Here is a 14,142-nt window from a genome sequence, read left to right on the forward strand (position 1 = left end):
ATGCTTCAACTGTTCGCTTGTATTTTTCCCATTTTACCCTTTTCCATTAAGCAATTTTATTTTGGATAGAGAAAGGTGGAACATATGCGCAAATTCTCGCATACATTTTTATCAACAAAGGGGCTTATAGCAGGACATGTTCAACGACTAGTGACATGAGTATGATGTTCGAAACACAACATAATGAAAAGGACTAAGTAGACAATGTGGGTGAAAAATAGCTTTTGATAGAATTATTTGCGCTTGCGAAATTTATAAGGATATGTGTACTAAAATGTTTTACAGTGAGCATATAATGGAAAGTTATTATCGCAGAAGAAAGGAACAAATAAATGAAATAAAAATGCTTTATTATTGTATACAGCATGATTGTGTTCAAAGGGTTCAATGCCTGACATTCTTCAAATCAAAGAAAAACGATAGTCATGCGCCGATGATCTACCAAACGATGAAGTGCAAGGTATAAGGGTTAAGGTATATAATAAATAATTGAATAATCAGCTTCGGTGCTGTGTGACAAGAAGGTGACAACTATGATAAGAGCAAATCGCACAATAAAATGGTATTATTACTAAATTTGTTTTGAGCCAAAGATATATATATATTGGCGCCAGATTTTTTATCAACTTGAAAGCTCAATCAACTCTTATACAGATTTTGTTTGCGGCAGACTGCATTGCTATTCAATATTTTTAAAATATGCCTTCTTAGTATCTCATGACTGTATTGTCTTGAAGGATTTATTACATACACATTAACTGTGAGCCAGAGTTAATACTCAGTGTGAACAAGTACATAGGTAAGTCACATGAGTTGCAAACTTTCTTAGACTAAGCCACTGCCTGTAGTATGTAAATTTACATGTATAAACAATGCCGTAGATAGCCACTGCATCAATTTTTCAATATGGGATATGGGAAAACCAAATTTTAAAATTTAATTTCGTACGTTTCCCGTACAAACACGAGTGTCCCTGCAATTTTATTTATTATTATTTTTTCGAATAAAATTATTTCCATTTTTTTGTTATTTTAAAAACTGTGTAGTTTTTAGCTATTTTCAAATATTATTAGTTTTGCTGAAATTTCAAATGAGTGTTTCCACAAAATCCGGTTACCGTGACGCTCCAGCTGCAGAACGAAATAAGTTTTTTTTATTAACTAACCCTGCTCTTCATGTATGCTCAACATGAGCAATTTAAGATCTCGTTATCAGTTGAGAGCCCCACCACCCTGCGAGTAGGACTATTTATGTGGGTGCTGTCCCGTGAATTCGGGATTTGGCAAAGCCAAATGTGTGTGTTCCGCATTCATGGCGAGAGGTAAAAATGCAAAACTTTAAGCTATCTAAAGCGAATCTACATGAAATGATAGCAAAGCAAGCTAAGACCCATTTCGCCGCAGAAAGCCAAATTACCAGAAAATTCGCTTTATTTGTTTTCACAACAACAAAGCGTTCTGCTGATTACATGTCATCTTCCTATACTGAATTCGCATTTATGCTACTAAAGAAAAATCAATTACACTAAAAAAAACTCCACTTTTAAATATTTCAGGTAATTGCATATTTTCGAAAATATTTTCCGGTTTGTCCTAGCTTATCCATGTAGAGAAAATCTCTAGCTCAAAACTAGGGCGTTTCTAGTGCATTCGGAACCATTACTAGTTCGCCCTTTATCCCTTTCGAATGCATTCAACTGGCGAATTTAACATGGCGATGTCCTAGACGGTGGAATTTTGCCATGCTCTAGTTTCGAACTAAGTACAACTTTCCACATTAGAACTAGTTCTTTTATAGATACTTTTTCGATAGATGCTAACTAGTAAAAAATCGTTAGAATAGATCTATTCCTTTTATTGGTACTCTTTCGATAGCTCCAAACTAGTGTAAATATTTACAGTTTAGTTGCAGTTCCTTTGTTGGTACTATTTGGTTGATTCCAAACCCTATCCTTCTCCCACAGATTGTAATACAAAACCCATTTCGAGTTTCGATGCCAGATTTCGGATTCCTTGAGATTGCGCTCTGAAGAACTTGGCTTTTTTTAGTATCTATTTCATTGTATTTAACGGACTACGTTGAATCTATTGCGAAATAGTTCCTTCGGAAGAACCCGTTTCCTGTCAATTTGCTTACGTTTGTGCTATAGAGTTTTCATGTGAGATAGCGGGGAGACGTGGCATATTCGAAGTCGAAGCTCCTTTAAGCTAGTAGCAGTTTTTTTTTTAGTTGATAGCATATTTATCAAATATATGTTAAATATAAAATATGAAAACCCAAACTTTCGATTTCTGATCTATGGAAAATTTAGTTTGTTTAGAGCCCTCGACTACGATGCGAATGACGTCGGTTCGAAACTTTAAGTTTTATTTAAAATTTTTTTTTAAGGTAAATTACACAAATCTATGAAAATTTTCTTAATTATTTCTATGCTCACAAAATCATACCCATGCTTTTTCAGCTTAAAACCTACTCATTTGCTAAAATGTGCGAATTCCGAGTTTTGTAAAGTATTTTTATTAGATGAGTTTGGATCCGTTGTTGATAAGGTATTCGAATGAAAACCTCGAGAAACCCCATGCAAAAACTCATCTTGAGAACGCGTCTTCATATAGTTTGAAGTAAAGTAGTCGAAAAAAGCTGTCGCCAAGCTCAAAAGCGAAATTAAATTTTAGTAAAAAACTATAATTAGGCTTCATATATTGAAGTAACTAAATCATAAACTTTTCGGTACCAACATCTTTAATTAGCTTTATTACAAATGGGTCGATAAGCCGTTAGCGCGGTCAATATTTAATCTTGCAATTTGCTCATCAAAAGTATTTACTTTCATAAATCTTTAGTATCAATCTAATAGTGAGAGGTGGCGCAAGCATTTTTAAAACTAAAGATTAAAAAAAATTATAAAATATATTCCTGAAGTGTATTGAAAATAAATATAATGCAGAAACTTGTAATTTTAGTTTTGACGTGTTTGCTAAGTACAGAGGTACAAATTTGATAGTAAATTTATTTGACTAAATTTAAATTTTATTTAATTATATTTGTTGTTTTTTGTTTGCAATACAGCATCTATCGCAAGCGTACATAGCACGCGTGACACGCAATGCTGAAAGTGATGAATCCTCCGAAACTGATAAAGCGAATGGAAACTTTTTAGGGGACAGTATTATTAGCAGCGTTACGCGTGAAGCGTTTGAACGCGAAGCCTTAAAAGAAACGATAAACTTTCTAAACGCTTTGTTTCAATCACAAATTGATTATTACAGTAAAGTTAAAGAATTTTTACCGCCAACAGCAAAACGTGTGCAAGACATAAATAAGTATACCCAGCGATTGCAAAGGGCCATTGCATTGCAGACGGTGCAAGAGAAGGAGAAAATGTGGCGCGACATATTCGTTGAGGTGAGTAAAAAATTGGGTTAAACAAAAGTTTTATTGAAACAGAAAAAACCTTAAATACTAACAGTCGATTTAATTCAAACTAGAATAAAAAGTAATGCTATCTAATTTAAATGCTGCTCATAAAGAAAGATTGTACAAAGTAATGACCAACACAGGCTACATCTGGTCCAAGCAGTATCATGAAATCTAAAAAAAAAAATTTTAAGTTCATTGAACTTGACTGAGATTAAATTAATTCAATACTCGTTATTTACGCTTTTAAATGTCATTTCTCTTTGAATTTAAGTCAAACTCAAGCACTTCACTACTCTGTACTGTCCCTCGTTTCTAAACTTTTTCAGTTCAAAGACAGCGTTTTCCTACTAAATGATGAAAAGGAGACTGGTGTGTCAGCTGTTCGTTACCTCGAAATACTCAACGATGGTGGACTTCAGGAGATAACAAAAAAATTTCTAATTAACGTCACAACATACTTTTGGAAAATGGCAAAAGTGAGTGGTAAAGCAGTCGGATCAACAATCGGAGACACAATTGAAAAATGGAAAGATGATTGAATCGGGCTGGAAGTAAAAAAATGTTAAAAGTGAATGTAAAGAAAAGTCTGAAACAAAAAATTTTTAATATAAAAGAGTTTCTCTTGTTAGTTAATTGTCAATCCAAGCTTACCTTAATAATTTGAAACTTAACGCTCGGAAATTACAAATTACACTACAAAACGCAAAACTGGGTGTTGGAACAAGTACATTATTTTGAAGAGATTAATCCGTCTGCTTAAAAAGATAATAAATGTCAATTAATTTTAATTCCGTTGACATTATTGCATGTCAACGTTCGATTTTACTCAGATCAAAATCCAAAAAATTTAACGATTTGGGGAAATCAAGGAGAAGCTCTGGTTCTGTGAAACGATGAAGGGAAACATTTTTTGTTTGTATTTTTTTTACATTAAAGCGTTTCCCAAAACAAGAATTCCCTCGCAGAACAGGTTTTTAAATTGAGCTCCAGAAATTTTCTCAATCTCAAAATCTAGCACATGGCAGATAGATACAAAGCACTTGAAAAATTTTCCATTCCTAATCAATTCTGTATATCATTGTGAATTCATACAAGTGGCGAATATTTGAAAAAAAAAAAAAATAAAACGTTCACAATAGAAAACAGCCTGGATCACCTGTTGAATCGCTGTTCGAATACTTAAATAATTGTGTTTTTCAAACATTTTTGTAGACGGTATATTGCATTATTAACATTTTTTAAATTGTTTGCTGAAAATTGGCTGCTCACATTTTATTATTTAGTTTCAAGGCGAATCTATACCAGGTGGTGGCAAAGCGAATTCAATCAATTCGCCGTGCAGATGAATGCCAAGTCAAAATAATATTTTCATAGATTTCGATTAACTGACATTTTGTTGTACAAGGCTTTGTATGGAAAATTATCAAGAAGAAGCAATCAGCTGATGTGATAACACCACCTGTACAGAATTCTCCTTGATCTAGATTTAAGAAAGGAATAATAATATGTAGTCTGATTTTCTGCAGACAAATTTGCAAGAAATTTTGGTTTGAAACATAAATGGGCAATTCATGGCAATTCAATTTATCAACCGCGAGCTAAAAACAAAAACAAGTATTTCTTCCATTCTCTTGCTGTTCGCGACAACCATTCTAACTCTCTGTCAGCTATATTTTGACAGGTAGGTATGGCAATGGAGGAATAGAAAAAATGTTCACTTGTAGGATTTTAAAATGCTGTAAGTGTTCACAAACACCAGAATTGTCATCTCTAATGCTTTTGTTATGTTCTTAAATTTCCTTTCATAGCCTATTCTTCTTTCAATGCACCATTAATAGTACATACATTTATACAAAAAGCATCCCTAAGGTACTTGCTACAGATACACAAACAACAATGCTATCTACTCAAAACAACTTGTGTTTTCAGCTATGTAGCCATTTCGTGTGCGCAGCGAATGGGGCCATCGTAGCGCAATGGTTAGTGCGACTGACTGCCATGCGAGCTTATCCAGGTTCGATGCCAGGCTCCAGGACGAAAACGAAAAAAAGCGGATATGTTTGAAGAGGAATTTTCTCAATACGATTCTTTGACAGGAGGCCCCAAAATCGGCATCATCTACGTAAACGTCACCGAAATACCAGAGCCAGAAATCCCGTAAAAAATGTTAAAGGAGCAAAACTTGCTTGCGCACGGGTGTAAATGAAATCAATTCACGGTTGTAATGACTAGTTAAGTTTATAAAATAGATTTAAGATTTAATAAAAACAAAATGCTGTATAACATAATCATAAAAATAAAAAAAAAAAATAAAAGAAATATAATAAAAAACATTTATTAAAAAAATATATTTTAATTTTTCAAAAACCGGATGAAACTAATTTAAAAAATAACAAATAAAAAATTCAGTATACATATTAATATATCAAATAGAATGGGACATTTTTAACTGAATTTCAAGAAATCAAAGCGTAAAAGAATTGAATACAGTATTTAAAAAAAAAAATTACTCAATAAATTCAATTCACAAAAAAAAAAAAATATTTTGGCTGTATTTCTATTAAGTTCTGAATTGATTTCAACACAAATGCTCACCACCCACCCACACTCACACAGCTTCAGTACCATGATGGATTTCGACCAAATTTGCTTGCGCTATCCAACAACATCCATATGACTAACTTTTTGTGGCACTTTTATATATAAAAGGAAGTCAAAATTTGAGTGAACTAAATTGAAGTGGCGCCAGTGGCGAGGCACTCCACCTCTGCAAATTCGGCAGCCACCACATTGTGAACAAACCAAAATATCTGGTTTAGATAAAATATAGAAAACATGCACTCATACTTCACAATCCATATTAAATAGAAAGGTTTATACATAAGTGAATACTCCTATGTAATCGTGTATGTATGTACATAAATACATTCACATTTTTTGTTTGGCAATAAATGAGACTACTGTTTTGGTGAGTGCCCTGGGTGCTACATCAGGTACGCTTCAATTAATGTAATTGGACCGTCAGATTTCGTTTTTTATATGCTGAATGTGCAAAGAAAATATGCCAGTACTTATATAACTGGAAAATGGATTTTAATTTACGTACGTATGTATTTACATTTTAAGATACATTCGACTTTTTCAGAAACGTTAGTAAAAAAGGATCATGACACTGCAAAACATAACTTAGAATTACAGAGTCTAAAATATCTCTACATAACTAAAAATAAAGTAGCACAGCATTACATAGCAAAGCACAGCTTAACTCAAGCTAAAGCTACATGAAATTATATAGCATACCATAACGTAGCACAACCTGACATAAAATTATATAACATAGAATAGAAAGAAAAAATTTCGAAAATTTAATAAAGTTGGCTACTAAAAATATTTCAATAAATAAGTCTCAAAATTATTTTAAAAATACCATAAAATAACATAGCACAACGTAACATAACTTAGAAATGAAAGAATCAATTCCAAAAAAACCAATCAATTGTAATATTAAAAAATTGGATTAGTAAAAATATTCCAAAAATTGTATCGTTAAATAATTTTAAATTTACGCATTCTACATAACTAGAAGAGTCCTTATCGTACCGTTTCACTCGGATACTTCAATATTTTTTAATAAGGCCAGTAAATAAAATAACTATAGAAGTAACTTGGTATACTGAAAACAAATATTTCGTACAGCATTCATTTCTTTAAAAAAAATCTTGAACGCCAATCTTTAGTTGGGTGCAACATTATAGAAAGCCGGAGTGATTTTCGAACGAAAATCATGTAGAAACGTTTATATTAAGGAGTACCTAAGCCCTTTTGGAAGAAAAATAAAAAGTTGTTCAGTAAATGTCTCTTGTGTCTACGCATATTTGCAAATACCTTTTATGCGAAAGAACATTTTATACATTTTTGAAAAATTTGCACTCTGTGAATTGCCCATTTATGTATTTAAATTTATATCAAACTAAAAGCTTTTAACTTAAATTTTATATGAAGGCATTAGGTATAAATACTGTGGTTTAAGGAAAAAAATATGATCCCATTAAGATATGCAAGACGGATGATATTTTCTTAAGATTAACGACTCTTTACAATCAAGTACTACTAGCATTATATAAGAAAAGCTACGATTTTATATACAAAATCCGATTAAAATTATCGAGACTGTGTTCAGGCTTGAAGTTAAAATAGGGTGGAGGTCGAAATTATGCCTAATTTGAGTACACTTCTTAGATCTGAGATAAGGGCCCTTTGCTTCATTATAGAACAGAGTTCAGCAGCTCAGAAAAATATTCTTTCCCTCTCGGCTTTCCCTTCCTCTTCCATTACCAATTTTCTTTAATTTTCCCTCAACTTCTATATTTTCTCCTTTTGCTTCACTGTATACAACTTATACCATTTTCTTTCCTTTCGACCTTTCTTCCAGCCCATTTCTTCTCACCATCACCCTCATCGTCGCCTTCTTCCTCTCCGTTCTCCAAATAAGTGTGTTCCTTGCCCACTTCCTGAATAACTATCCCAACATACCAATTTTAAAGCAAAGAATACGATGAATAAGAAATAAGCAAATTTGTAACAAATCTGATGATTAGTTTCAAAATCTATAGAGAACAACAGCTTGCCACAAGAATTATATATGAACTTCTGAGTAGAATATGGCCCTATCTCGGCAACCGTTTCGAAATCGTGCTACTTTATCAAACATTTTAAAAGCGCTAAAGCGATTTTTTGAACAAAGCTCTACCTCATTTTTTTTTTTTTTTTTTTTTTTGGTACCCTATTTCAGAGTTCGGTTCAAGAACACCATATCCACAGAGGATAAATATAATAAGAGACGTCACTCGTTACTTTGTGTAATGTTTTCGTTATGGTAGTCGTAGGTTTTTTTGGGCGAGATGTGCATATATGTCTTCTATACATTTTCGTGGGGTATTTGTGTTTATTTTTCCGACTGTACAGGGTGTTTTCGAATAAATTTTGATTTTTGAAAAAATGTTTCCAAAATATTAAAAAAATAAATAAATGTAAGGCGCGATAACCTCCGAAGAGATCTAAGGCCGAGCTTCTCTTCCAATTTGCCTCGTGCTCCTCTTGATTTTCCCTACAAATTGGCCGGGCGGGACCTACATGTTTTATGCCGACTTCGAACGGCATCTGCAAGGCAGATGAGTTTTCACTGAGAGCTTTTCATGGCAGAAATACACCTGGAGCGCTTGCCAAACACTGCCGAGGGGCTACCGCGCTTAGAAAAATTTTCTTCTAATTGAAAAACCTTATTTCTAAAATTTTGATGTTGCTTTGCCCGGGGTGTGAGCCAAGGGCATACGGTGTGGTAGGCGGAGCACGCTACCATCACACCACGGTGGCCGCCAAAATATTTATACAACTTTTTTTATAAAATCAATGTTTGAGTCCGAACCCACACTACTCAGTGTAATGTCTATCGAGATTCGTCGTTTTTGTTCTGAATTCGTGAATATGCACATTTCTAAGGTTCTTTGTGGCTCTGTTGCCAACCTAGCTATTTGTTACCTCTAATATTTGAAAATTTTAAGATATTCAGTATATTCTTAGTCTTTGCCAATTCAATTTCAGAAATTGCGTACACCTTTTGAGCTAACTGAGAAATTTTCATGTAATTTGTATTTAGTACTGCATTAAAATAATTCAAATTTTGTAACACATACACAATGTTAAAAATTACCAAATGATTTTATCCAGCAACCATTACAACAACGCTATTCATCGTATTTATTCAGAAATTGTGAAAATCACCAGGAACCACCACCATACAAATGTTATGTAATAGCTTCGGAATAACTTGAAAAATGGTTATGATAACCTCAGCTTACTCTCGTGTTGTTTTTTAAATTTTTTATGATGCTTTTATGCAAGTTGACTATCAGAGAATTCAGTCAGCTTCTCGAACTCAACTCACCTGCCTGGCATTATGTAAGTTATGTTTCAGTTTGCGCTGTTTGTGACATCGTCGTACAATTTTTATATTTTTTTCTTTTTGCTGCCAACATACTTTTCATATTACTATAATTTTTTTTATGTCTTTATGTTACTATGTTAAGGACAAGGCAGCGGCGCATCTTCTTAAGTTCTTTACGAATACTTTACACTTAAAGTATGCGAACATTATCATCATCTTCCGCAAACTTCATATTTTTATTATTTTGAAATTTCAATGCAGTCCTTTTTTTGTCGCATGAAGGAGAGCAAAGAAATTCACTGCATTACTGAAAACTCCTTAGAGTAAGCGCTGTGCGGTTGACAGCGTGTTTCATAAGTGTATTTTGTATTAAGGCACGGGCATATTTATGATTTATATGTAAGCATGAAAGCGTGTGCATATTTGTCTTGAGTTTTTAACATTTTGGAAAGTTTTTTTTACAGAATTCATAGAATTCTGTTACTGTAGTAAAGTTAAAATAAACGTCGATGACTACACGACTTATCCTGCGGTCACATGGCAGAGCCATGTCCCCTTACCCGTGCAATTACCAGTAAGCACCGTAATGATCCATATACGCATATATGTAGTTCCTTATTTTGGGCGAATTTTATAAAATAAGACGGTACTGTTGTAAGAACGTTATGACAGCTAGTCTCAACAGAATTTCTGAGGGTACTAGCCGTACACTTATCACTGATTTTCGAAGGTCGTGGTCTTGTATCTTAATAGTAGGATCAGAGCATAGCTGAATAACAACTTTAGAAGAGATGAGAGATATGCATATGTTAGAGATTCCCCATCAAGATAGCTAATGGCATGTTCTCATCTGCTACATTTAAAGAGGAAAAACAGCCACAAGTAATATTTTAGTAATTTTTTTTTTAAACTGGGATAGTTCTATTTGAAACACTGTATTACTATAATCTCAATGACTGCATTGAAACTAGCAAAATGGGACTTATGCCACACCTTTTTCGATCCACCCGAAGTAGAAGTATTGAGGAAAGCACGACGAGCTGAGTTTTCTCAGTCCCAACATTAGAAAGTGGATGCGTTTTCAAGTAGCGCCTTGATGGAAAAAAATACTCAACCTCAGGCTCATCATTTAATTTAGACGCACCTCGTATACACGAATGATATTTTACTTATTTATACACTTTATAATAGAACTTTTCTTAGCTTCCTAGCCATCTATGTTCCTACTCTAAGCTCATAAATTCTTTTCATTTATACTTACTTTCTTTTTGTTGACTTTTTTTTTGTGAATAGAAAAGGTAAGCGCACAGTAAGCTTTATAAATACACCATCTTTAAAGATGTTTGTATGAGTTATTGTGTGCTTGATTTTTATTTTTGGTTTGGTGGAAAGTTTTGCGGCTAAATAATTATGGCATACGCTGTTGCCAATAAAGCACTGCAGTGCAACTGACGTTGCCTTATCATATTAATTTTGTTGATTTGCTTTATTCTTGCTGTGTTAATCTCACATTGCTTCAGGCATGCTTAACCAACGAACCGATATCATTTCGTTACGATAATTAAATGACTTTGTTTCGTTTATTAACGTTAAGAACGTCAAATTAACGAAATGATTTTGTTTTGTTTTCTGCCATATCAAAACGAAATCAAATCGTTTATGTTGATTATTAATTTCAAACTATGCTGGCAAAGCTGATTGATGGCGGAGTCATTAAAGGTGAAAGCATTAGCCAAGCTGATTGCAACTTTTCTCATGAATTTTGACAGTACGAACATTTCTCAGAGTATTTTTGACATTACCACCAACGAATTACACAAAAAAATTACATGGAGTTTGTGTGTGTATGTTCGCTCGCTGTTAGCAGCTTACGGCTTCACCATGGCTATAGCATTGCCAGCACAATTCAAACATAAAGTATCACGTTTTTGATTACGTTTTTAACGTTAACGAAAGCTTTTCGTTTCGGTTAAAAACGAGATACAATTTATCTTGATAATATCTTTATCGATAATATTTCGAAGTGTTTCAACGGAAACGGTGGAAATTTTTTGATAAACGATTATCTTAACGTTAAGGTGCATCCCTGCATTGCTTTAGCTATTACTTTGACGTGTGTGTAATGGGAAGGTAATGTGAGGCGAAACTCGCATATGCGTTCCGTCTACGTAAAAAACGGGAAAAAAGGATAGTTCTACAAATAATTTTATTAAATTACAAATAACAAACAAAATTACGCATTTACTAGTAGAAGCTAGAAATGATAGAGGTTTGAAGAAAAAAAAAATTATTTACTTTAAGACTAACGCAATAAACAGTTTACACTTTAGTTCAAATTAAGGCTAAGACTTGGTGATTTTTAAGTTTCAACGTTGTTTCACGCATATAGGAACTCTTTAAGAAGTACAATAACTGTACTTAAGATTTCAGAACATCGGGGAATTAAAGATTTGAGATAATGCGAAGTTTTTGGGGGTCATATAAAAAATACAAGATATGTGTTGGGTATTAAATATTTGTATCGTCCGGTTCAGAAAATAGTCCAAATTTGTTCATCATAAGCCTAGCTAATTTTTCAAAGCAAAAAAATTTAAAAAATTCCACGCAGCCTAACACAACTCGGTGCTAGTATTTGAAACCGACATATAATGTATTTATGTGTATAAGGATTTCTCCTTTCCTAAAATTGTTTTGTGATAGTATAATAAAATATCAATTCATCAATCACTACCACCTGTCCCTATTATTTGTACTTGTACAATTGAAAAGTTAGAACAGCATAAGCCTAAGAACACTCTAAATTGGAAAGATGGGTTTACAAACAGAATAGTCGCTTTTGTAGACGAACATGATATGTGTACACTAGGGCGGGTCAAATTGTATGGGGAAAAATGGGGAAAAAACTTCAGGTGCACATCCAGTTTATGAATCTATGGGTCATACTGAGTAATATTGTCCATGGGACCATTGGTCTGAAATGAATTTCGAGCCTCCGTAATTTTGTTAGAAAATTTTATATCCCAATCCACCCATGGACAATATTACTCAGTATGACCCATAGATTCAGAAACTGGATGTGCCTTTTCAACAATGAATTTGACCCACCCTAGTGTACACCGTTCGGATTTCATGGGAATCGATTTGACCCAACTTAAATTTGAATGCATGCATCTGATTAAATATAAAAGCAAGGAAAATATATTCCCAACCAAAATTATTCAGTAAGGAAGAGAAAGTTTTATAAAGGTAAGATGTACCGTTGTAGTGTCATACAGCTTATTGTACGAAACATATGTATATGTAAATTACGTAATGAAAATTACGTAAACTAAAAATTTGAAAGCCACAGCTGCCAAACTCTAAATAAAGCTTCTAAATATTTGTTTACCATCATTGTTAGAAACGCACGTTTGTGTGTAAGTGTACTGCTATACATCGTAGCATAAAAGGACCCATTCAGTTTAAACACATCCTTAGTACTTTTGTATGTATTTACATTAACATGTATGTGACCGTAATTTAAACACTTTGATGGGTTAAATTATTATCAACTAGAGAGTTTATTTGTTTTAGGTAGCTTTTATCTAAATTGATTGCATGAGTTGAATGGCCAAGTTGAAGTTTTCATACTTTACGAAACTTGTATGGATTAATCAAATTTATATTTACGTGTAATAGTCAAATTTCGATTGAAAAGCGTTAACAGTTAGTTTTTACTTTGTCTCCAATATTTAACTCAGTTTTGTTCTTGTACAACAAGATACACATCATAATTATGTTCGTGAACAATGTGCTGCGGGATTATAACATTTTAATGACAAACTAAAAATTTCCAAATGTATTATTGGACTCTAACAGCAAATTTGGCGTCACCAATAAAAAATTAAGTTTCTCAGAGCAGGTTTTGAAGATGCCACCCCATATTTCCAATGAGCAAGATTCCAAGAAAACAATTTGGGATTATCCCACCTCATGTAAAGTAACATAATGTAAAACTTTTCCTTGGAACTATATTATGCCACTTTAAACACCTCCCCAGGTAAAGTTGTTTTTTTTTGCTTACACTAAAATGGCTGTCAGGGCTTGATATAAAAAAATGTATTTTAAATTTGCTACGATCTTGATTGGGAAGTTACCAACATATTTTACATTCGTTTTTATATATTAGATTAGCCTATTCGAAGGGCTGCCTTAATAATAAATTTCAAACAAATCACTGGAACCATGGTCCACTCTCCTCCAATCGCACCATAAATACATTTTTTTGAAAAGGTCAGCCACTGGTCCACTTTCCGGAAATAAAAGTTTCTCAAAGCTACACAAGTCTCAAGCAAAACGCAACATAATACGATAAATTGCAAAAAGTCGCCCCCTGGTCCACTTTTCGGAACGTAAAGTATCTCAAATAATAACTTCGTACCGAATTTCAAGTAAATCGCACCCTAAATTAGATTTTATGGAATACGTCGGTGCCTGGTATACTTCCTGAAACGAAAAGTTTCACAAATAATAAGCTAGTCATGGTAGTATCCATGTACCAAATTTCAAGGAAATTCACAATAAACAAACTTTTTTAGAATCTCTCCGCTCCTGTTTCACTTCTGGAGAAGATAAGCTGGAAACCGGACCAAATTGTTAATCTAAATTAGAAGGTTATGCAGCAACTTTTGTGATAAAAAGAAGATATCTTGTAGATTTGAAGTAATCAACCACTACTTATCATTATTAATTTATACCCTCTACGTCTACCACGTCAAGTCACAAAACCTTAAAAAAAC

At 33.3% G+C, this 14,142-nt stretch overlaps 2 protein-coding genes across 6 annotated transcripts in view; one reads left to right on the plus strand and one right to left on the minus strand.

The window, feature by feature from the left end:
- The window catches only part of LOC137239114 (centaurin-gamma-1A-like), a 455,958-nt gene that overhangs the window by 351,000 nt on the left and 90,816 nt on the right, over positions 1-14,142 (minus strand). The window lies entirely within an intron of this gene.
- Positions 2,850-5,776, plus strand: LOC137241926 (uncharacterized). Of its 2 annotated transcripts, XR_010950031.1 has the most exons (4): positions 2,850-2,989; positions 3,070-3,405; positions 3,747-5,289; positions 5,350-5,776. XR_010950031.1 is itself a non-coding variant. In XM_067769277.1 (3 exons), the coding sequence occupies exons 1-3, from the start codon at positions 2,942-2,944 to the stop codon at positions 3,957-3,959; spliced, it is 597 nt and encodes a 198-aa protein (XP_067625378.1). In that variant the 5' UTR covers positions 2,850-2,941; the 3' UTR covers positions 3,960-5,776. The 2 variants fall into 2 exon arrangements, 1 of the variants encoding a protein (XP_067625378.1); XM_067769277.1 differs by having other exon boundaries at positions 3,747-5,776.

Source organism: Eurosta solidaginis, chromosome 2, assembly GCF_040869045.1.
Source record: "Eurosta solidaginis isolate ZX-2024a chromosome 2, ASM4086904v1, whole genome shotgun sequence".
NCBI classification, from domain to species: domain Eukaryota; kingdom Metazoa; phylum Arthropoda; class Insecta; order Diptera; family Tephritidae; genus Eurosta; species Eurosta solidaginis.